We start from the raw sequence: 25,939 nt of genomic DNA on the forward strand, positions 1-25,939 counted from the left end.
ATCTATTTAAATAAAAGTTGTTTGAGTCCATCTGCATGACGGTTTATGTGGGTTCAACACCTCTTGTGCATATGTGTTGCACCATAAGTATTCATGTGGTCTTTCCTTTCTAAAGTTTAACCTCCCAGGCTCAGTGCATTTGGTTTTCCATTCACTTAACAAGGAGCAGGAGCTAACATTTTCTGCCTTTTCCATGCAGGCTTATTCACTGTGTGCCATCATCTCAACTGTGGTTTGGTGATATGAATCATCCAATAGGGCTCCGTAAGCACAAGGCTGCCCTGCTGCCTGGCTGATAAGTGGGCCACACAGAGAAGATGGAAAATACTCAGGGCATTCTCCCTCCCTCTCTCTCTCTCCCTTGCTCTGTCTCGCTCGCTCTCTTTTCTCTCCCTCGCACAGCTCCTCTTTCATTTACACTCGTCCTCTCGCACTCCTACCTCAAACTCTTTCTTTCACATCCCCTTAACGTCTCCCCGTGTCTGTGCTGTTCTTTTAAGTGATGGGGTTAAACTAGAGGAGACAGAAAACAGTGGGGCGCTCTTCAATGCTTGACGATGCTTTTTGAAGTTCTTCTTTAAAGTTGTCCCTCTCGAGCACAGTTCAATAGTAGGTGGCTGTCACCTGTTTCATCCTCATGTCTTTGTAGTGACATGAGGCGTGTAGTGCCGTCTTTACCTTGCAGTGTCGTCATTTTTCATTACTAACATCCCTGCCCTTGTGCCTGTGTGCACAATATTGTTGACGCAAACGCCTGTGACACAATGACAATAAAGCAGCACCTCTATGTACCTGTGACTCAGAACAAAAGAGTCTGTTACCTTTCATCAGTCTGTGGTTTTCCCGTCCAGTGAGGCCGCTTTACCCATTTGTTCTCATCCGACCTTGTCTCTCGCAACACGGCTAATTTCTGCACATAATGAAACTCACTGCACTTGCTGTTTGGTCATGAGAAATTAATGAAGTGTTGCACAAATATTGTGCATTTATTCTTCTGAAAGGAATCTGCCTCCCACCAGTCTGTGCTTTGCCCTGCAGAGGGAATGAGTTAGCAGAAATATTGTGTTGAATGATTGCTTGGACATGGCTGTGTAACACTGGCTCCCTAACAGCCTAAATACCTCCATTATTTTGTCTTCTTGCTCATTTAAATTTTCAGACTAAAGTATGCATGTGTAACCCAGCGTCGCATCCCTTGTGACCAGCGGGCAGGCAGTCGGCTGGGCTATATGGCGGCGAAAAATGCTCTGTAAAAAAACCAAGCTAATTTTGTTGCCAGTGGCAGCGATGTGCAAGCTGACCTTATCAGGAGAGCCTCTGCCTTTCTGTTCCATCCTCTGTGACTCACTTACCCCGCACCCTCCATCGGGAATAGCGGCCTTGTGCATGGAAGTAGGTTTCAATAACTTCTCACTCAGGAAATTCAGAGAGAGAGAAAGAGCAAGTGAGAAAGCTAGCAACTACCTAACTCCCTTCAGTGAACAGGTGATGCAAGTTGCAGTGGCACCTTTTTCCCCATACAAATGCAAGGCAGCAAAATACCTTTCTCCCCCCAGCAAATTGCAGAAAGGTGATGGGAGATGAGCCACATTTCAGGAATTCCAAGAAGTGCAATAGCAAAGGCAATCCTGAGCTGTCAATAATTGACAAGCCTTCACCAGACATCTATCAGAAGAATTCAAGGGAGTTTTAAGGTGGTGTTGGAGATGGAGAGATGTGAGAGAGTGGTGGAGCTGAAGGCCCAGGCAAAATGATGGATCACCTACACGCTGCGGCAGCCCCGCCATGCTGAACTCACCCTCAGAATTGATGAGCCACACCTATTGTCTCCCTGTCTCCCTCTTCCTATCATATCCACAAGTCTTCCATCTCCTTCCCCTGCTTCCTGCTTCTATCCCGTATATTCTTCTCTGTCTTTCTGGTTTTTCTTATTCCAGTTCTTTCCAGCATTTTCAGTAGCTGTCTCATGCGTCACCTTTATCTCTCATTTTTGGGATTTTTCTCGGCTCAGAACGGCCCTTTGAGAGGCGATGCAACAGTAAGCACGATTGCTTTGTGTACAATAAAGCCCATGAGTGCGTCAGCTTATTTGACAGGCATCCATGCATTTTCCTGTTTTTTCTGATTATTTGATAAGGAAAAATGATAATACTCCTGAACCAAAATAACCTCCATTTGAGAAATGTCTTGGGAAATAATTTATATACAATATACAATATCGCATATATTGCTATATTGCCTGTTTTTGGGTGCTCGACTTCACTCTGTATGTCAACATTATGAGAACCATACTAATAAGGTTAGAGGGAGCATCTCTGTTTCTCATGATGACACCTTTATAAATGACAGGAGCACAAGGCCCTGCTGCTGTTCAATCACACCTCTGCTCGGCTTGCCCGTGGGGAACTCAGCATGTGTGGTGTGCGAGCGCGTGTTTGTGCTTTACTGCCTCGGTGGTTCTAACGGCAGCCAGGTTTACGGTGAATGTAGTTGGAGTGGACAACAGCATTAGGGAGGAAACAGATCTGGAGGCAGAGTGAAGACGAAGGAGAGAAATGACAGCCTGGAGCTCATCTGACCAGCACTGCCTTGTTATGACTCTCTGATATGTGCTCCAGGGGCACACAAAACAGACACTTATTGCCTTACACCACCTCTCTCTGTTCTGTAGTCTGTTGTCTTGCAGACTCTCTTTATGGCCTCTACAGAAGGGCGGGAGGTTATCTTCTTGTGCAGTTGTCTGCCTTTTCTTTTTTTTTTCTCTGTTTATGCCAGTGTTTTAGAACAGGGATGATTTTAGGTTTGCAAAGAAGGTTTCTCACATTTTCTATAACATCAAATCCTGTTCTTATATGACTATTTTTACTTTGATTGCAAGATAAACCTAAATCACAGAATGAAGAAAAGACCAGGCTAATATTTACAATTTATCAACACATTTTCGCAGATATACAGAGTTTCTCACACATAGACGTTGCTTAAGTTGCTTAAGTGAGGATTGTATAGCTTTCCTCATAGAGTATATGTTAGGAGTCAAATTGAGATAAACAAAGTTAGTGGCTAGTTATTTTTTGTGGGTTTCCTCACAGCATGCAAAAGCTTTAGAAACACTTCTGAAAAATGGCAGAAAAGCAGCAGGCAAATAACAGGAATGACATCTGGAAGACAGCAGGTGGTAATCTCCCCACAACGCTATTCCTCTTATAGTTCTCTGTAAGCTGCTGGGAATGGTGGCCTACATCAGCAACAAAGGGGAAGGGGCTTCTGTGTTTGGCAACATTCATATGCACACATGCATATGAATGTTGACGTGAACTGTCTGCCGGTGATGATAATTGAAGAGAAAACAGGGAGGTGACTTTGAAGCTTGCAACACCTCTGCTATGAACACAGGCCACTGAATTGACTGCAGCGTCATCATTCCTGACCATAAAAGCTGCTCAGCCAGTCAATGCAGTCTGGCTTCATTCTCTCCTCGCTGGACAGTCTGAGCTATTTTTAGCCTCCCCGTGCAGCGTGGCTCAACCACCGCCGTAGCTACCTGGATATGAGGGCTTTGTCACTCCTGCAGGCTGGAGCAGCAGTGATCTTGCAAGCCTTACAGCTTCCTATTTCCTCAGCTATTTCCTCAGCTGGAAAAAAGGAAAAAAAAAAAAACTCCAACAATGAAGAGAATGAGAAAACACACAAAAAAAAGAGAGAGAAGGCAAACAGATAATAGTGGTGTGTGCTTCAGAGTCTAAATGAAACAACAATCCCAGTGTTGTATTAACTTATGTGATGTGACAAGGCAGAAATAAAATTCTAATGAGGCAAGCTGACACTTTCTATTCATGAAAATGCTAAGTTAAAGCAATCCAAGCAATTATAGACTAATTGGTTTTGAATCTAATAAAAAGGAAAAGTCTCTTTATAAGGGCACTGTTGATGGGATTATTCGAAACGATAGGTAACATTTATGGTAATGTAACTGAGTTTAAACTCAAAATAACAGCCTGATAATAGGTATACATGTTTGCTGGGATTCCTTAAGACTAGTAGAGCAACGGTACTGCAGAGTGCCTTTTCTTGTGTTTTACATGCATTGTTAGTCACAGACATTTTGTTTGGGTTGTCTTTTTCCTGCAGGTATACAAACCTGTGCCTATTAATCAGCATAATATTATTCAGTATTCCCTGGCATGGTAAACAAATGCTCCAAACGGATTCATTTGAAATGACTGTGCTGCAATCCCACGGTGCATTAGGGCTGTTTAAATGCACTGAGCGCTCGACGACACTCACCTGGTTTCTCTTTTTTGTTTCTCCAGAGTCTATTGATCCTGGCACCCACTACATCGTATTGCACGCGCAGCTTAAAGTTTGATCCACGTTGCATCATTCCTTGGTGGCAGTTTTACTGAGATACATTTGGAGTTGTAATTTTTTTATAGTCCTGCTCCGAAGCGAGAGCCAGGCAGAGGTATGTTTTCGGTGCAGTTTGGTAAATGGCCTGTATTTGTATAGCACTTTTCTAGTCCCTAAGGACTCCAAAGCGCTTTACACAACCTGTCATCCACCCATTCACACACACATTCACACACTGGTGATGGCAAGCTACATTGTAGCCACAGCTGCCCTGGGGCGCACTGACAGAGGCGAGGCTGCCGGACACTGGTGCCATCGGGCCCTCTGACCACCACCAGTAGGCAACGGGTGAAGTGTCTTGCCCAAGGACACAACTTGAGGAGGAGCTCGAACCGGGAACCTTCCGATTACAAGGCAAACTCCCAACTCTTGAGCCACGATCGCGATGATTGTCTGTCAGCAAGATTATGCAAAACCTACCAGGCTGAAATTCGTGAAGCTTGGTGAACTCATTGGCCTTGGTAAAGGATACGCTCTCCTAGTGCCCTTCTAGTATTTAAATTGAACTCAAGTCACCAACAGGCAACACTAGCGAGTGATGTAACATGAAAACTTTGAGTAGCATGTAATAGCTCGGATCCTCTTTAAAATCTGTCAAGTTGGACAGCCATCTGAGGATGTCCTGCCAAAGATAACGCATCCCAGACCCACTTTTCTGTGTGTGGGTCTCTGTGGCATAATTCAGCTCCTCCAAGAGTGGTAATCTGAGGATTAATGACATCCACACATCTGACAGTCATGTGGCAGTGTGACACAGATGGCAAGGAATGCACACAAGGGACACAGATGGGGAAAATAGTGACTCTGGCTTTCTGCCATTCATCCACTACACTGTGTTGTTGCAAAGGTGTAATATTTTAGTCTTAACTATAAACAAACAAATGCAATCAAAAAATGAACCATTCACAGGGGAGGTAATGAGATGAACATAATATGAAAATCAAAAAATCTGGAATCATAACACATTTTTTTTAAACCCTACAGATGTTGTTTAACAGTATTTGTTAGTTTTGTTCAGATTTGCCCATCCAATAAAAGAAAGACAGGATACATACAAACACATACATATACGGCGATCATTATTGTAAGATTTAACAAATCTAGCTGCTTCAGCTGAAATAGTCTCTTCACTCATATCACTGAGATGATGTTTGGAAGTCCCCAAAATATGTGTCACCTATGAAAACAATAATAGGCTATGAAAAAGTTCAATTTCTTGTTTCCCAGTTGTACTGTAACATGGGACTAGGGCTGGGGCGATTTCCTTCATAGCCTTATCGCCCCCCTGTGTGATCACCAGTACCCAGTGCTAGTGTTGCCAGGGAGGGGGATGTTTTTAATCTCTACCCATTATGGTAGCACTACCCACCCTCTATAATACACAGTGTGTAGCCCAAACACAAGAAAACCCACACACAGCCTGTGTGTGTGTGTGTGAGAGAGAGAAAGAGAGAGAGAGAGAGACAGAGAGAGAAATAGAGAAAGAAAGAGAGAGACCATGGGGAGATTATTTGCCACTTTCAGCGTGATGAGAAACACGTGAGGATATACCAGCAGGAGAGCCCCATTCACATACAGAGATGAATTATTCAGCAATTCAGTCTATTGTAATTAGTGACCATAAACAGATGAATATCGAAAGACCATGTAAAGTCATAATATTAAACATGGCTTTTTTATGCTTATTTGTCTTTAGGTCTATAGTACCGCTAAGTCATTCAGCCTGTTTTTATATTGGTGTGATAAAACTCTTTACTATTCTTTCAAACACACACATTCGGTGGAACAAACTTTAGTAGTTGGGCTAAACTAGCATCTCTGTAAAGACACAGGACAGAAAGGCTGTTGTCTCTCATTTTGAGATGAGGGGAACACATCAAAGATCGCAGAGGTGTGAGCGTGTTACCGTGCGTGTCCACGCCGTTGTCACAAATGACTACAGTCAGGCATATTAAATTTCATTTTAATCTGATAATAATAATGATAATCTTAACTGAATGGATTAATGGGAAAGTTGCTGTGATTGGCCAGCTATCTGCAATCACACCAAGCATGGTCAGTCCCCAGAGATCATCATCCACCGGCACAGGTCTACATGGAAATTGTTAAAAAATAATTTTCTCTACTTGCTCTATTTTGTAGGGGTGTTGCATTTACTTACATATCTTATGTGGCGCCACCATCAATGGATCCCACAGCAATAGTGGCAGACACTCTGGCTGATGTGTTAGGAGTCCCATTGGCTTTCAGTGGCACAGTAATAGCACATATCCAATATGGAGGCAGAGAAAAGATGATCCTAACAATGCCTCTGGCAGTGCCTCTGGCTACATGGTCAATGCAGACACACACAAACGCACACACTCGCTCTGTGTTTTGCCTTCCTTGGAGGAGCAGAAAAGCAGGCACATGTGTCTCCCCGAATTACTTTAAAGAAAAGGCAGTGGGAGTGATTCTATTCTTGTAGGAGAAAACACAGTCAATTCTGATTTCATAAAACAACACTCTCACTCACTGTGCATGTCTCCTTCTGTTTAAATCTTTATTTTGCTCCTTTCTCTTAATTACCATTTTCTCTTTTCTGCCTGACCAGGTGGTGGGTCCCAGAGCTTCCAGGGTTTTTCATGAGTGCCCTGCCAAACCAAGCACATTCCGCAAATACTACGAGCGTGGGGAGCTTCCGATTGCAGTGAAACATGAAAACCGAGGGAACAGTATTGCATGGAAGGTAGGGACGCTACACTCTGATAAGAGATGACTTATCCTTGTGGTTTTCACAATCTAATGTATTGAAGCAAAGGCTGTAACGCTGTATGTCAGAAAAAAAAGATACTTTAAATAACCTTTGGGAGCAATACAAAGCTAATAGCAGCAAATTAAAGTATTGACAACCTCAGCAAGGCCATCCTTTGATAATAACCCCAACAATCTCAATTCTGGAATGAAATACAACTAAAGTCTTTTTTTTTTTTTTTGCACTGTCTAACGTTTCAAACCATCCTTGCTGTCAAATACATGTGACGGTTGAATCTGAAGACTTGATAAGTGCTGTGCAAACACCGTTTATCGTCATCATTATCGACTCGGCTGAGGTGAAGATGACAGTTTCTCACATATTCACGGGCCCAGTGTGGGCTGTTATCCTGTAGGAGGCAGTGTAGATTAGCTCACTCGAAAGGCTTCACCTGTCCCACAGCACCAGTCAGAGAATCCATCAATCACAAACTCCATAGGAACTCAGGGCAGTCGCAGCAAAAACTCAGGGAGTGACTGTGTATGCATTTGCAAGTTTATTGTATATGTGTGTCTCAACACTCCGCTCTGAACCGTTGCAGCGTGGGTAGAATTGATGCATTTTGGGTTTTTTTTTTCTAATCACCATGTTGCTTTATTTCAGCTCCCACTATGCTGCCAGCTATTCCATAACTTCACAACTGCATGCAGCCGCTATGCTTAATGGCATTTATTCATAGTAAGCAATGATAAATGAATCAAGAAAATTATGCCCTTCCTCTTTCTTTTTTTCCTACTTCAAAGGGAGAAGGAGAGGTGGGTGGGTGAGTGAGTGAGCTTTCTTGCTAGTTAGCTGTCTGTCTTCAGGTGAAAACACTGTAAAAGCATCTCCCTTTGAATGAATTATTTATGTAAAGTGTTCAAATGAATCTATGTGTTTGGAAAAAAAGTAATGGATTTCTTTTGTGTTTTGCCGATGAAAAAAACACTCAGTAAATGGGATGTGGTGTATGTAATTGTTGCTGTCATACTCAGTGCTGCTGTTATGCTTATTGATCCTCCCTCCCAGCACTTACACACAGCCTCATCATTTTTTAAATCCTCGGTAAGAGAAGGGTTTTCCTGGGTGCTCGTTCACACTTAGGGCTTGCACTTTGAAGCATCTTTGGCGGTTATGTTCGTTTTGGCTTTCCTGAAGTGATCTTTTAGTCCAGGACTAGCTTTAAGCCATGTCTGGGAAACCTGCTGAATATGACTCATTTTAGCCAGCCTCTTGTTTACTGGAGGCAGCCCATGTTGCACTGTATGTGTGGGTATACTGTAACAAAAAGTGCAGCTATGATCGGAGTAAGTGGAGAGGGGTTGCTGCGTGTTTGCACTGAGCTGCCCTCGGGGCAGGGGTTCAAGACGGCAGCTCAGGATCAATCCCGGTCTGAAAACACAGCCCCCTAGCAAATAAAAAGTCTGGGGAAGGTAAGTAACAGAGAGAGCCTTTCGCAAAGAAAAATGACTGGTATGTTTATTTAGCTTGTGTGCCCATGTATACAGACTGTGAGCATATATGTGTATGCTGTACATATCTGCTTTTACTGTCACCTGATTAGTGTGTGCATTCAGGTCAGCAGTTCAAGCCCCCTACAAAGATGTTTTTATGCTTATTTACCTCTGCAAAGCAGCAAACATCAACGCCACTCACTTCTCAAATTGACCACAAAATAGACAAACAGGCTTCATGCACAGCCAAACAAATCTTTGCCATCAATATCAGCATTTCGCTTGTAAAGGTGCAGACAGGTAGTTCCTTTTTTCCCTATTTCCACTTACAGTACATAGTCATAGTCTTTCTGAGCAGCAGGGTGAGCAGCATGTGTTACTGGCCTCTCAATGAATCACCAGCTACACGTTATTAACATTTCTCCTCTTACAGTGTAGTAGCCCGGCGCTGGGGCTGTAGGCAGTTGCACGAGTTAATATTCTGGTGGAAAATCAGATATGTCATAACTTACTGGCAACACATTTTGTTTCTGAAACATTGCTACGTGGCAGCGAAGAGGGGGCTATTCCCACTACTGGTTTTCCTACGTGTATAAATCCAGAATAAAACAATAACTACTCCCAGTTTTGCTCCTGTGATCAGACATTTTTGTGCGATTGTTCATCATGAACATGAAGCTTATTTGAAAAAAATATTTCAGATTTTGCCTTTAACCTCTTCTTCTTTGTTGTTTTAGTTTGTTTGTTTGTTGTTGTTGTTGTTTTTACATTTTTATTAGAACTTGGATTTTCCCTATTTAGCCAGCTAATTAGAGTACTTTTATGCTACAACAATGCATGTGACTCCTTTGACAGTTAGAAATCAGAGAGGAGACTCTAACTTACTTTTTACACATGGTTGTGAAATAAAGCAGGTTGGTGTTTTTGACTTTTGGAAACTTCTTTACTGTTAACTGTGAAATGTCAGACCAGAATTCACTCATGCTTTCCTTTTAGTCGGTTCAAGTACCGCTAAAAGAATGTCTCTTTCACTCACTAAATGCTTTCTTCAAGAGTGACTCAATAGATAAAACTCTCCTCCACATCTCGCTGGGCGGGCAGTGTGGAATTGTGAGCACTGCTGTGCATAACTGCAGATTATAGCGTTCACTCACAGGGGAATGGGCTCCAAACCAACCAAATAATTTAACAGGTCTTCATATAAATTAATGTTCATATTTTAAAAAGTGTGTAATTGGGTTTTTAAGGAGTAGTTGGTTGGTAACTGAAGAACAAAACTTCTTATAAATGCGTGGAAATTATTAGGCACGGGTGATCCATTATGATCACAGAGACGTGTGGCTTTGTGACTGTATGTGTAGCTTGCCGGTGTATGTATGGCTTTATAATGTGTGGTTGAGTCTATATGTTCAGGGGGAAAGCAAGTGAACCAAATGTCAAGGGCAAGTTGAAAAAGGGAAGGTTGTATCTGAAAGGTAATTTGGCTCTCCAGAGGTAAAAGCCTCAGCTGTAATGGGGCGCTCAGGTAAAAGCTTTACACGTATGGGGAACATGTGCGGCAGGTAGATAAGAGAGTGTCGAGCGAGTTCCTATCCCTGTCTATGTGTTTTTGTGTGCCTGTGTGTTTGTGTGCCGTGTTTTGTGTGTGTGTGTGTGTGTGTGTGTGTGCATGAGTGCTTGTATGGTTTGTGCTTGTATTTGGCCACTGCCATAACGTAGCAGCCAAAGGCCTGGAACAGCAGTGTAATCTACAGCAATCCCTGGTGCCAAAAAGAGAGCGACAGAGAAAGAGAGGGAACAGAGAGAGGGAGACAAAGAGAGAGAGAGAGAGAGAGCTCCACAGGGACTCAGCAATCAGGAGACATGGCAGCCGTTTGGCTCTCAGTTATAATGGATGAGTTGAGGTCTTCCCGCGTTCCCTGCGGGGCTTGGTTTGACTCCCCATCTCTACCCTCCGCTGTGCTCTGCAGGCTTACAGGCAGACATCGTGGCACTCAGATACATGCACACGCGTTCACCTCACATGTACTATAAACCCCCTAAACAGACTTGTATATTTCATTTCATTGATTGCTTATCTGTTTTATCTTGTCCCTTGATCTTATGTTCAGCTCTGTGTTTCTCTTGTATGCTTCCAGGTTGTTGTTTTATTTTCCTTTTTTTTTTTTTTTAAATCATGCTTGTCAGCCCCCTCCCCTCTCCCAGCCCATCTACTTTATCTATTCCCTTTTGTCCAAGGCCTGTTTAGGGGCAGCAGGAAAAAGCCATTTTATAAAAATATCAATGCAAACCGGATTTCTGCTCGTCCTCCGCCACCACACTGACTTTGGCCAGTATAAGGGGGCGTAGAGATGCTGGTGGTGGGTATGGGGAGGGGACAATCAATTAATCTGATCAAGCGCTTTAGGAAATGGAGAGCGTAAGCGCTCCTAGGGGACGGATATCCATCTCCTTGGGATGATTGAATTACGCACAGAGTGAGAGTTGGAGAAGAGGGAGGGCTGGAGAAATGAGGTGGTTAGGGTGACCGAGGATGAGGGTGCATGTGCTTGAGAGATGCAGTGGGAGTGCGCGCTTGATACAAATGAAAGATAGACAGAGAATGAAAAAAGAGCACGGGAAAAAGAGTGGGGTGCACGAGAGATGAGGTCATTGCAGATACAGCAGTGGAAAGGAGCCTTCCTCCCTGCACATCCTCTTTTTATACCATCTAACTATTTGCATTTTTATGTGTCATACCTTATAGTTGATGACCCCCTCTTTTTGACAGCTGTATTACATATTATCGGTGTATTCTTTTTCTTGGGAGTCAATTTAGTAAACTACTGCTTTCGAGTGATTTTTCACTTATTTAATAGCAAAGTGAAACACAGTCTGCGTGTGCACCAGCAGTAAGGTTATGGCATTTGTTCCACGGCACCTAAATTAGCTATTACATGATTCATAGTTTTCATGTCTCAGATTATCATTGACAGAAGGTTACTGTAGCATGATGCTAAAATTATCCACTGAAGTTTTATTCAGACATTAGAAACCTTAAAGTAACCCATCTAAGAGCAAATACTTTTCCCAGCCAGAAGTACGGCAGCAAAGCACTTCCCCAACAGCTGTTTCATAAATAAGCTTCAGCAAGTGGGCTTTTCCATTGTTTTTTAAGATGCACATTATGGTGCAACATCTTGCTTGGAAATACTGCTCCTTTTGCAGAAAATGACCTTCTCTTTAATTTTGGTGAATACATACCATACCTCCCTTTCTGCTCCTTGGCAATGATGTCTTATCTGCTGTGGGCACTAGAGCTTTGTCAGGGAACCTTTGAATAGACAGAATAAAATGGGGTTAACCATGCGTTTTCTACAGCTCCCTGGCTGAAAGCTGGATACTCTGGGGGGATAGTTCTGTGTCATAAGGAAAGAGATGAAACACAATAAGAGGAGAGAATATGAACAAGCCCCCCTGGGCTTTCACTGAGAGAAGAGAGAAGAGAGAAAGAGGGAGTTTAGATTAGAGAAGTGGAAAAAGCAGCATGCATCCTCGCTGAAAAATGAGAGACGAGAAGAGAAAGGAGGAGTAGATGAAGGAGGTGGAAGGAAAAGGCCTCCAACCAACAACGCTGGCTAACCATCAAGATGTGCATGGGCTGCCTCCCTGGAGGGAAAGAATTGCCGAATGACTGCTGGGAAGAAGCCCGATGAGCTGCACCACTTCCATGCTGCTGGTGTGACTGCAGGAATGAGGGGAACTGTTGGAATGGAGGCATCCAGTAGAGAGAGAGCTTGTCTGTGGATCTTGAACTGCTACACCGCCTGCCGCCCTGAGCCATTACTCATAGCAGACGAACGCCGCGTGAAGCTGATGATGGTTGTTTAGCCTGTGGGCCTTCCACTCTTGCTGTGATACGAGACAATAGGAAAAATGAATTTTGGGAGAAAATGGTGGATCATTGGAGATACTTTTATTTCAGAAGATGACTTACAATATGACTCAGTATAAAGCTGTTTAGCTCTTTGGTCCTTCCTCTGGGTCCTATACAGGACTCAGAGGTATGGCCATGCAAATGTAAGCCAAAATATTAAGGAGAAAAACATTGTTTTTAGATGCACTGTTTAATTTTGGGCTATAAAATTAAAGAAATCCAAAATTCACATGTGTATTATATTTTACTGGGCTTTGTCTGTTGAGCTTTTTCAGTTCACAAATGTCAGTGCATAATTTGCCTACAGTTGACTGGTGACCTGTCAGCTGGGAAGGGCTCCAGCTCTCCTGAGACCCTAAATTAAGTAGTTAAGAAAATTGCTGGATTGTACATATTTAATAAGTTACTATTTGCATGGTTAGACATAAATATTTAGAAATCATGCAATGCAAGAAATTATCTGGAGATGTTTCATAGTGATGTTTGTTATTCATTTTTTTTAGTTTCCAGTGAAATTATACATTTTAACAATACATATCTCTAAAGGATGCAGGGCTCTAGACTAACTTTTTGACATGGGCGCACCGGTACGCCTAACTTTAAAAATTTAGGCGTACCGGCACAAAAGTTAGGCGCACTCAAATTTTTCAACCGCATCGCTTAACACCGCAGTTTTACATGTGCACTTTCTTTGGGGGGGGGGAAGTCCATACAGACAATATTAATTTCTAAATTATTAACTAACAAACTTGTGCTTAAAGTGCTTTGTCAATATTGTAGAAAATGTTAAAAACTTAATCATCATCTTGGCCTCCTCTGACGACCTGTTTGCTGCTTTCTGCTGCTGAAAGGCCGTGGGGAGAGGGGACACTTGGGCAGTGCATTTACTGCAGCATATAATGTGTTTTCTGGATACACTGTGCTTTTTCAGCATTCAAATATTGATGGCACCGTGTCAGAGCACTGGCTATGAATTTCAGACAGATCAGGCCTTAACTTAACAAAAAAGTTATCAATAGTTCTTTTCATCTTTTCTTATTACCCACAGCTACAGTACATCCACTTCTCTCAGGCCTAGGCTGCTCACTAGGGCTGAGTATCATCACTGATTTCTATAATCCATTCAATTCCGGTTCTCAAAGTCCTGATTTGATTCAATTTAGCCTCAGACAGTCAGAAATATTATAATTCTGATCATTTATCAGTACTGATACACATGAGACTTCATCAGAATTGTGAAAATCACAGCAGATGCCTTTGTGTGAAAGTAACTGAGAATAAAACACAGGAAAACATGAAGGAGATTTTCCTGGTCTGGCTTTTTATAGCAGATAACCTTAAAAATATTCTGCAATTTTGCATAATTTTAAGAAATTTAAATTTCTTCAGTATTGAACAGCAGAAATTAGGCTTTCTTGTCCGAGGTCATTTAAGTGAAAAAAGAAAAAGCGCTGTAAACAACGCTAGACTGTTCGGTAATAAGCGAATGAATAATGCAGAAAACAGATTTGAGACGGGAAACTGTTCCTGAAGTACAGAGAGAGAGAGAGCTGTGCAGGAAGTGTGATTTTTATCGTGGTGGAAGCAAAACAGCAAAAGTCAGAGGGAATTCATGACGACATTGATCAAATGTGAAGCGCAGTTTGCTGCTTCTTTTGCTGCAGGCTCGGTGAATTTTGGTTGGAGAGAGGCAAAACCTGCAGCTCAGAATCAGCGCAAAAAGACGTAAACACAGCGCGGACCCGAAGAATCGCTAAGCTCCGACAGCGTGTCCGTGTTCAGGCCGTCGGGTGAGAAAGCCGAGAAAGACGAAGCTGATTCTGATGTGTTGGGTCCGCTCCGTGTTTAGGTCTTTGTGTGGAATCCGTTAATGAATTGATATCGCTTTATTCAAGCTACTCACCTCTCTCTTCCACCTGCACTTTCAACTGGACCACGGCCAATCAGAGAGGTCCCGCCCCTGACTATCTCTGATTGGTTTAGTCCACGATAGGGGCATAATGTGTGTCTGTTGTTGACCACACGGAGAGTTACAGAGATTTTTTTTTTGTTACCGGAACAGTTGGTCGCACCTGTGCGACCAAATATTTATTTTTAGTCGCACCACTGAAAAATTTGGTCGCATTTGCGACCAAATTGGTCGCACTCTAGAGCCCTGGGATGTCATCTCAAAATGTATTTTTTCTCAGACTCTGAGCCACAAATGTCCACTTCAGCACCACTTACTCTAAACTCTCCAGTTTTATACCCATTTATATTCCCACAGTTTTTACAGAGAGGCTTGTTGCATACTGTTCACCACCTTATTTATAACACGTTTGATTTCTAAGTGATAAACGCTATTTCCAAAATTTCCTCTGTAAAAGCATTCAGCTTAATGTGTCAACAAAACTGAACAGTGTTTTTTAACCTGGTTTTATGTAATTTTCTGGATTCTATTCCTGAAATGTATGCACTTTTGGACAAATTTATGTGGACAATGTCACAATTGCAAATACTGCAAACACTTTGCAAATATTTTTACAAATACTTTCAAAAATCCTTTCTGATTATGTCTTAGAGTGGCTCGATCAACTTCTAATTCATTTTTGTGATCTTTGGAGTCACTGAGAATCTCTTCCCCTTTGGCCCACTGCTCGTTTCCTCGTCTCCAAGCTAACATCATCCCTGTGGACACCCTATTGATCCCGGCCCTGCTACTGTCTTCCCCCCTAGCCTCCCATGCCTCCAGCACCAGATGCAACCCCACACAGCTGGCTTCCCTGTGCAGATGGTGACTAAAACAAATGCCCACGCACTCTCTTAGGGAAACATAGGATTGTGATTCCTTCTAGACAGATGGGAAGAGCCATGGATAGCTTGGGGTAAAGACGGGAGAGGGAGGTGATAGATGACATCACAGTGAAGTGAGGGAAGGAGATTGTGGTACGGGCAGGGTGGCTACCAAATTAGACAGAGACAGAGGACAAGACAGAGAGGGACATGGTGTGTCTGCCAAGGCTACAAATCATGTCCCCGAATGCAGCACCGGCACCGTTACCCCTCCCTCCCACAAAATAAGCCAGAGATCTATTGATTGGCACTCGTATTTGCTAGCGGGCTCCAGCTCAAAATGGAGCCTTTAATTAACTTAATGGACCGGCTGCAGCTGTGTGCGAGCCAGTAAGGGAGGAATAGAAATAGATAGATTGGGGTAGAGAGGGAGTGTGAGCCAGCATAAAGAATAAGTGGGGTTAACTGCAGACCCCTTCTATAATCAGTCAGGCGGGCCAGGACAGAGAAGAAGGTAAGACTGAAGGGACCAATGTCCTCCCCGTTCCTCAGTGTCCACCTTTCCTTTTTGGTGCTGATTTTCTTCGCCATTCTTCCAGTAGCGATGTCTACGACAATATGACATTTCCCCATTCAGACTGACCGCTAACAGTACTGGCATGTCTGTGTTAGTCAGATATAGCCTTTACACTCAGACTCTTCGCTGCCTGCTTGAAGTCAGGAGTGACCTCGAAATGTTAGCCCCCTTCCTGCCAAGCCCATATTTCTGCACACACGCTGCCCACTCTGTTCAACCCACCCCTCTCTTCCTCCCGCTCTCCCCTGCACCATTCTTATTCCTGTCCACTCATCCATTCTGTCAAAGGTTAATTGGTTTGGAAATGATTCGATTCATTCTCAACGTTAATGCTGTTATCATGCTTTTGTTTGAAAAAAAAAAAAAGAAAAGAGAAAGAAAAACTACCCCCCACATGCACTTAAGCCTAATTTAAAATAAAGGGGGGAAAGGAAAAAAAAAATCCAATTTAATTTTTTTTCTTACTCTAGCTCTGGCTTGTCCCCACAAGTCTTTTCCTTTAAATTATGGCAGAATTTCATTACCTTGAAAGCTTTTCTGCCTCCTCCCTCTCCTCCCCTCCCTGTCTCCAATACTTTGAATGGATCAGGACTAATGTCTTTCTTGTAACCTCAAGGTCGGAATATTTGGATCCATGGAAGCGCTCAAGGGTCTCTGTGATTAATGCACTGTACAAAGTACCTTGGAATAATGCGGTGGCTGATGACTGCGCAGAGTGATCCGTATACACACACGCCTACATCTGCTGGAGGTAGTTGTAGATAGAGGTGCCCCTGTCAGTGCCCTTGATGTGGATCACAGGAGGCATTGATATTCAAATAGGGTTACCTAGAGGCCTTCTCTCAGTTCCCCTGAACAGTGCCATATAGTACTTGCTCCCCCAAAGAGCGTCCTGCTTTTCTCTCTGTAGTGTTGGAGCTTTTCTTACATGGGCTTTGTTGGGCATAACCAGGATCTCTTCCCTCAGAGCTGCTTATAAGGATGACAGATTTTTACTGGGGCCACCTCATTCTCAGTGTAGTCCCTGTATACGAAAGTCACTTTGGGGCCTCAACAGCAGTGATTTCAAAATTCATTTAACTATTACCTATCAGAAAATTAATTAGACATCTAAATGTCAAGAAGATAATGTTTTTCCTACACTTGTATTTACAATAAAACAGCCAGGGCCTGATTACTGCTTTGGTGTTGATGGGTTTTTTCTTCATTTTTTTTTTGCTGACGCAGCTGCGATGTCTGATAAAAATGTGATTTTCTCTGTTTCCATGGCCACCTTGCAGAGGTCTTCACAGTGGCTGCTGTGCATGCTGTCCACGCCCTATTGATCAGAGAAACAGAGGCCTGTGTATTGAAGTTGTTTACAGGGCTGCAGATGCTATCTCCACTTCTGTTAATTATTTACATTCGGTTCCACAAATCTGATCAATAGTTAATTGAGCCAGCGGGAGTTGTCTGGGAGAAAAACAGAAACTTTGCGGAACCGAGGGACACAATCGCCAGTGCTGTAATGTAAAGGCCCTTTGTTTTCCCTCATAGTTTTAAGGACAGTATTACACAAGATTTGGATTTACTATATGCTTCTATATGCTCTGATCTAGCCTTCACTGCCTTAAAGCAGAAATAATTCTAAATGGCAGCGTTTTAAGGGAGTAGAGGACTCGTGGCCATTCTCTTGATTTAACTGCCATTTAAATTGGCAAGTGCAAGAAGATGGCTTTACCCTTTGTCTTTTGTGGACTTTTTTCTGGAAGTGACACCTGAAACCCACAAGCACACTTTAGTAAAGTGTGCATAAAACATAGTATATCCTACAAGTCTTCATACCTTAAAAAGCTTCTTTGCAAATACAATATATGGGGGGAAAAAAGCACTGGGCCACCTGCACATGACACCTACAGAAGCTGCTCCCCATGAAACTTTATGCACCATGCGCCTCAGGACTCAGCGACCCTGCTCTGTTACTTTATGCAGTCTTCATGGCTGAGTTGCTGTGGTTCCAAGCCTCCTTCCACTTTGCATTAATGCCAGTTACAGTTGTGGAATATATAGGAGGGCAAAGATTTCACAAATGGATTTATTCAAATGGTGGCCTCCTATTACAATACCGAGCTTGAATTAATTGAGCTCTTTAGAATGACCCATTCTGTCACACGTGTGGAGACATAGGCTTAATTTTATACCCACTGTGCCAGTGGGACTGAAAGCAGGTTGCATAGCACCCTGCATTTGGAACACATTTTGCGCTTTTATATGAAAAAAATATTATTTGTTGACTTCAACAGCGGTAAAGTCAATAACATGTTCATCAACTGTTAATCAGAGACCAGAGCTTTTAATTCCTTAGATATTTCAGAGTTTGATCAATTTAAACTCTAGTCAGAATGCTCATTAAACAAAATTCATGTTCTTGCAATTTGTAGATCATGATTTGGAGATTCATATTCATACTCAAGTTCAACCAATATTGTGGGGATCACAAAATGGAAATTAGAGCATCTTGAGCTCTGACATGGTAAAAGACATACATTTGAAAACAGCATTATATATTTAGTCATGGTGAACTTCAACAAATGTTGGGCTTTTTATGTCAAACAGGAGCAATTTTCCTGTGAGCTTTGGGCAGTAATTTTATCTATGAAGATACCGCTTAGCAGCCAAAATGTAGGATTACTGTAGAAAAGTGGGGAAAGGCAGTGAATGTAAGCTAAATGGGGTTCAACAAACAGTTGCACGTATTACTGCAGAAGTGGTGCAGAACATTCTGGCTTTAATTGTAGAAGACAAAGTAGCAGCAGTTATTTGTATTTAAAACATGCGAGAATACATCTCTGTCAGTCTCAGAGGAGACTTAATTTAGGAATTTAGCACACAGCTTATCCAACATTATCCATCCGTCATGAAACTGTGGTGCCAAATCATAACAATTTTTAAATATTGTTTGCAGAGTCATTAAAGTTGTGCTCCACACACATGTTCAAAAATTCAGAAATTCTCTAATGGGTATCTCACATGGTTTACGCAAAAAAATAAAAGAAAGTCTAATTAGTAAATGTATTTTTATATTTTCTAATTAGCAGATTTATTTTTATATTTGCTAATCTGAAAAACTTAATGCCCTATAATAATATAGGACATGTTTTTCATTTTTGAAATGCATAAGGGGAGAAATGCCTTAGGTCTTTCGGAAGTTGTTATTGTCCACAAACATTGTTCGCACTCTTTTCTCCTTTTCTTTGTTGACAGGAAAGCTCTGAAGCCTAATATCGCTTCTCTTGATTCCTGTGGACTGAAAATTGCAATCAAAGGCAGCATAGTGTGGCGTTCTTTGACTGTGGACTGTTAGAAATAATAGCTCTGGGGTGCAACCAATTCACATCATTGACCTGGAGTGTACGGTGCATGCAAAGTCATGGCAAAATTCAAGGGTCAAAATATTTATTCAGTCTTGAGAATTTTTAATGCTACAATTTTTTTTTACAATGTTCCCTAGTAGGAGAAAACATTTATAGTGTATTAAGACACAAAAGCAAAAATAGTTTCTTTTAAAATCTTGATTTTTTTTTAAATGACCACAGAGAAATTTCACATTTTATTCATGAAAAAAAACTCTGTACCTTAATCATACAGTAATACAAATAGAAGAAGACTTCTTTCAACAGGAGGATGAGATGGGAGTGGGGGGTTAAAACTTAATGTCTTCTCCACGCTATTCGAACTATTGCCTCAAATTGGCGATATTTCCAGCTGCATGTGCATTAACTTTCAAAGAGGCAGTCTGCATGAAATCATCATTCCTTGAAAATACCGCTTACCTTTTTTCTCCGAAAATATTTTGGGCATGATGTTTAACTTATGCTATATCCGTACAGCGTCGAGCACCACAGCAGACAATCAGTAATACTGACATACTCAAAGGAAATAAGTGCACAAAGAACTGTTGGTTCACTCGACTGTTAAGGGCTCTGTTATTTAGATCAGAAGCAGATGCAGCTGAATTCATGTATGCGTGTAAATGTAACTTGTGTGTCTGTCTGAGTGAGTGAGTGACAGGAACTGATTAAGGTATGCAGTGGCAGCTCCGTTTTAGTAATCTGTCCCACCATACCTCAGGGAACGAACACTATGCGCCAGGATCTGGCTGTTAAAGTTGCGAGGCATATAATGCATTATGAGGAGAAATTCATCTCATTGTTTCTGTGCCCGTTTACCAGTTTGAGCTGCACGTATGCCATTGTTAACTGACAAACATGTCAATGACTAATCTCCCTGGGTGTTCGACCACCGCACCTTGTATTGGCTTTGGCGTCTCCTTATCTCGCTTCTGTTTCCAGCCTGTCACTGATAAGAGGGAATGGAGGGAGCAGAAGCTGGGTAAAGAAGAAAAATGAGAAGAAAAAGAGAGGTGTAGTAAAAAAGGTAACCGAGAAAGGCAGAAATAGAGGAAGAAATAGGGCATGATTAAGGAGAAGGGTCTCTGTGGTGACACCCTCCCCACCCCCTCCTCTGTTTTGTGCTATATAAGTTGTTGTCATTGTCATTTTTTTCCTGGGAGCAGATAAACACCATATCTGTTTTGTCCTCATCTACCTGGGCTACAATATTGTAAGCAAATCTTGAGAGAAAATACACACTGAGCATTCAGCCGTCCTCGGGCGTCTTTCGGGTTGTCAATTTTATTCTGATTATGTGTGTGTGTGTAACTAAAGTGCAACCACACACCCTCACAAAACACACTCCAGTCTATATTTCTTAGCGAAAGTGGGAAGGTTCGGTAATTTGTGTTCAGATGGATGAGCAATGGAAGAGGACAGCAGCGCGGTGGCAGCCGTGACTCTTACTTCAGTCTGAGTCTGACCTGACCCAGCAGTATTGCTAAATCTGACTTGTTACATGGCGAGTGCTCTGGCACACCTCGCCTCGCTGAGACAACCTCTGGCCACAATCTGGGTGTCTTTGTCAGCTCGTAGCAGCTCGGCCTCCAGAATTGCTGAGGTGGTGGATTTTCCTCTCCTTCCTCACTCATTGTCAACCCCCCCGCTCCCTCCTTTATTCCTTCACAGCATCCACAGGTCAGCAATTTTTTTTTCTTTGCTGTCACCCATTCACACTTCCACGGACCAGATGCTTTCTCAGTATCAAGGGACTGCATAGTAGTAGGGAAGGAAACTCCCTAGATCATTTCCTTGCTGGCAATTAGCAGCACACAGACGTCTCACTGTTTGAGAGACCTGACAGAAACGAGGAAAGAAAAAAGGGAATGAAAGAAAAGTATGACGAGAAAAAGAAGGGGAGTGCTGGGAAAGAAAGAGAATAAAACCATACACAGAAGGTCTTGATTAAGTGGTCTTTTAAATGCGCGAGTGGGTAGCAATTCAGCAGCTCTTTAGTCCCGGGAGGACCTGTCTCAATTACCCTAATGAGGCAGAGTGACTCTGGCTTTCCTGGAAGGGTATGGGAGGCAGGGAACCCAGCAAAGCCATGCAGGAGAGGCAGGGGGAGCAAGAGTCTCGACGTGTGTGTGTTTGTGTGAGGGGGAGCACGCACTATATGGATGCCCTGTGAAGTTAAATGGAGCGTGCCGGGTTCCCAATGAGCCAGTGTTAGCTGGCAGACTGACACACAGTAACCTCCCACTGTGCGCATCACTTTTTCATCTGTGCTGTCGGGGAAGGGTAGTTAACCCCAGTCTGCCCTGAACTTTAGCCTTCACTAAACCAATACATATTTTCAATAAAGGCCAAGCACTAAGAATGCAGACATCCCAATGAGTAAGCCTACATCTGTTTCTACCCTGCCTCGTGAAGTAAGAATGAAATAATTTGCCTTTATGACCAGGAAAGCCTCGCTGTTGCTATGAGCTACAGGTAAAACTGGCAACTGTTTGAAATGTAATAAATGTTTCCCTGTTTACTGACATAAGGTAATGGAACCTGGCTATGTGTTATGTATTACAGTCTCCGTATTAACCTCATGTATCCAGCATTTCACCAGCACAGAGCACAGGTTAGCTTTTGAAATGGAATGGCAATCTTAATCAGTGCAGCGATATCATGTTTGTAAAATGACCTAAGAGACAGTTTTTCGGGGTTTTTTTTTTTTTTTGAAGATGAGAACAGCATAACCCGAGCCATATGCAGACAGTTGGTAACTTCTAACTAAGTTCAAATAATCTGCACATCCTTGAAGAAGATAATAAAACCACCAAGTGTAAAGTAAACACAGACATTTGGAGATTGCTTCTTTCATGAGTGAAATTCAAGGGTCAAGTCCAGGGCTGAAAAGTGCCAAAAGCTGCCATTCCTCGAAATGAGGCTTGCAAGGCATTAACCCATAGATATCTATAAGTAGTATGTTGTTAATTCAGTTTTATTTATCACGTCAAATCACAACAACAGTTGCCTCAAGGCACTTTGTATTGTAATGTAAAGACCCTACAAAAAGAGAACAGAGAAAGCCCCAATAATCAGATGGCTGCCTATGCGCAAAAGCTTTGGCAAAAGTGGGAATGAAAAAGTCCTTTTTAACAGAAGGAAAGTCTGGCAGAACCAGGCTTGGGTGTAATTTCAGTGGTCTGCATTTATAGAATTCTTATTATATTCTTTCCCCCTCAAGTTATGCTCCTACTATTCTGGTTTCTGAAATGATTTTAAACTTCCTCTGCGTGCATGTCAGTGCAACAGTATGATTGATGCATTTTATGTTTGCCATTTTGGTTGTTGATTAGCTTTGTGGAAAAAGGGGCAGGACAGCCACCATCTTTAGTGTTTCAGAATTCTTCTTCAGATTTCTACTCAGGATTATTTGAGCCATTTAAAAATATATATATAATTTGTTATAATTTGTCATTTAGCCAGCCTCAGCTGATTTCTCAGTAATATTAGCCTTTTGTCTGAATTTAGTCTGAATTTGAAAAACTAAGATTGTTAAAGCCAAAATGCTGAAAATTAAATTCTTAAAACACTTTTGTAAAAACCTGTGGGCAACTTTTATCTGTTAAATGCAGTCTGTGATGATATTTTATTTGATATTCTAAAGACAACTAAACACTGTTATTAGTTATTATGCCTTTTTCTCAGTGTTGGCCTATTTGTTTTTCAGCCTGGCTCTCTGTCCTTCTGTCAGTTTGTTTGTATTGCATTTTTATTGCAGAGTAAGATATCTTGGCAACCACTGGCCATTTACAGTCATATGAAAGTTTTGATAGGACCCTCTGCAGTCTGGTGAAAAACTGAATACTCCCCATGAATCAGTAGTCTAGAGAATTGCTTTTACCAGAAATAACATAAAGTAATTGTTTTCTTTATGACGTTATCGCGATTTCACATTGCGGAAGAATTGTTACCCAATCTTCTTTAGAGCTTCGTTTCGCTTCATTGAAGTTTGCAGACATTCATTTATGCACAGGTCTCTTAGGGTCCCACCACAGGATTTCAATCAGGTTGAGGTCTAGGCTTTGAAAAAGGGGCCATTGCAACAACTTGGTTCTTTTTTTTCAGCCATTCTGTGGTAGATTTGCTGCTCGAGATCTTTGACCTGTATACAGAGGAGTTCATGGTCAACTCCATGACTGCAACGTGCCCAAGTTCTTTGGCTACAAAAGAGCTCCGGACAATCGCCCCTCCACCCACCTTTTTGACAGCTGGTGTGAGGTGTTTGTACGGAAATACTATGTTTAGTTTCAAACATGGGAAAGGATGGGATGGGGTGTCCACTCCTGGGAAGATTGTGCAATTGTGTCAAGACACACATGAATGCTTCAGACGAGCAAGCTGCCAGAATTTCTGCTTTTACAGGAGCACTCACACTTGCTGATCAGTTAATTAAGTGCATTTAATTATCAGCACCTGGCTGCTACTTACCCTCTGAATTCCAATGGAAGCAGTAGTCTAAGGTGTATTTAGTTTTTTGTTTTGCAATTTGCTTTTGTGGGCCCTAAGGAACGTCGATCTAGCATTATTAACAAGTCAAGAATTTCGAATTATATTTTGGATTATGAACTTTTTTTTATATATATAAGTGGTTATATATGATTGTTACTGTAAAAGAGAACCTTGCACATTGTATTTAAGGATGCATGCTCTGGTCAGCAGTTAATTTTAAAATCTCCATGAAAAACTTTCAGCTAATGCATGCAATAAATATTTGTAAAGTTAATATAATGTAAAGGCCCCAAAGTCTTTGAGGATAAACAGTACTGAGGAATACTTTTAGGGGTTTTTTCCCCTTTTGTTTTAAAGCACTTCTTTTCCTTTACCGAACATGGTGTTATTGTGAGGCTGGAGCCCTCACTGATAGCCCTGTCACCTTTCACATTCAATTGCTGCAAAACAACTGGAATCATTTGTCATTCTTTCTGGGCCACTGAGTGAAATATGACTCATAGCTCTCAGAAATGTTGAATTTGAACAAGCACATTGCTTGGTCTCAAATCTCCTCCTTCTTTCCTTTCTTTCCTCCGCACTCTCAGTCATACAGAAGAAATGGCTTCAATTTAGACACTCCTAACGGTCTCTCTTAATGGCTCCTTGTAATAGAAGTTATTTATGGGAAGATTCATTTTAATCTGTCAGTCTGGGGAGTAAAAAATCTGCCCGTGAAATGTTTGTCCCTACAGGCTGCACCCTGTTGCTGACCGGAACACTCCTCCTCTAATAAAAGAAGTAAGGAAAAGTTGTATGCCAAGGCCAGGGATGATTTAGCTCATTAAGTTGGGGTTTGAATTGCAGCAGAGCTCGCAGGGCTTGGCTTTAGGTGTGAAAATGTCAATAGCAAAGAGTGCCACGTCTCCCTTGTCAGCCCTGACGGAAGACCAACAACCGGCCAGCCTGCCATTTGTCTTCCTGAGTGAGTTTTCTAATAACCGTAATGGCTGTGGCAGTAAATTACCAACAGCCTGTCACAGAGAACATAGTGCAGCATTTAAATCTAACAAAGAGCACCCACCCTCCATCTCTGCTTTGCCCCGATTTTATTTTTAAAACTTAGGAACTCATTCCCTTAAGGAGCACTTCAAGCTAATAGAGAATAGCCAAACCCACTGCAGAGCTCAAGTATATCACATCCTAACCTGACAGAAAATCCTTGAGTCTCCTCTTTTTAAAAGCCTAGAATAAGATATTAAGCACTGCTATGACATGCTTCTTCTTTTATGTTAAGCAGACAGCACTATAATACCAGTTAACGATTTGAATTATGCAGCAGTGTCCTAACTGCATACCTCACCTGTCTGATGGAGTCCCACTTTAGTGAAATAACACATTAATGCTGATGGCTGATTGGAATTATATGTCATCTTACCCTTGACCCCCATCATTGTGTGCCCTCACACAAGCCAGTGTTTTTCCATCCTCCTCCTATGGAGTTGACTGCAGTCCCTCTGTGAGATGAGCACGCTCGGTAATTGGAGCAGTGGGAGTCGATTTGTTCACGTCCTCTCCTTCAGTAGCAGCAGTTTGCCAGTGGGCAGCCCGTGGAGCGATGCCATCCTGTCATTTGTCAGACAGGGTGCAATTTCCCGGTCCTCTGTTTCCATCCATAACTGAAGGTGAGGGCAAAAAAATGGTGAATGATGGCGACTTTAATATGGATCCTGATGCTGTAGGAGCTTACTCCTAGTAAGCGGTGGCAAGCAAGACTCATGCACTCTCAACTTTGTGGCAAATTCCTCAGCACAGTGCTCAGTTCTCAAATACTCACCATTTAAAAATGACGCATTTGTCAGTGATGTGGTGCTCAGCTGATTATTTTTGTTTGCAGAACTGTGGTATTCTACCAGCTGGAGGGAGGGTATGTCATATTTTTTTTAAAGGAAAGCTGCCTAACATAAAGACTTTGCCTCTTAGGAGAGAGTTCAGTCATTTTTGTCCTATGCATTAACCTCTTGTTATACCTCCCTGTAGACAATTGCGTTGATTCCCTGAAAGAAAGGCACAGAATGATTCGGTCCAAAGGTTAGATAACAGTATTAACTTTTGAAACAGACCTTCTTTGGTGTCAGTAATTCACAATATTGGATTTAGTCTATGTATTTGGAGCTGTTT

General features: G+C 42.1%; 1 protein-coding gene across 5 annotated transcripts in view; it reads left to right on the forward strand.

The window, feature by feature from the left end:
* Positions 1–25,939, forward strand: part of pacrg (PARK2 co-regulated) — a 152,925-nt gene that overhangs the window by 17,237 nt on the left and 109,749 nt on the right. For all 5 annotated transcript variants that reach the window (XM_085440908.1, XM_085440909.1, XM_085440911.1 and 2 more), the window contains exon 2: positions 7,001–7,135. In XM_085440908.1, coding sequence (XP_085297034.1) covers positions 7,001–7,135 — 135 coding nt within the window. The remainder of the gene's footprint in view (positions 1–7,000; positions 7,136–25,939) is intronic.

This window comes from Copadichromis virginalis, linkage group LG19 (genome assembly GCF_057382275.1).
Source record: "Copadichromis virginalis isolate Kocher_CV1m ecotype Utaka linkage group LG19, C_Virginalis_male_GT1.1, whole genome shotgun sequence".
In the NCBI taxonomy this organism is placed as follows: domain Eukaryota; kingdom Metazoa; phylum Chordata; class Actinopteri; order Cichliformes; family Cichlidae; genus Copadichromis; species Copadichromis virginalis.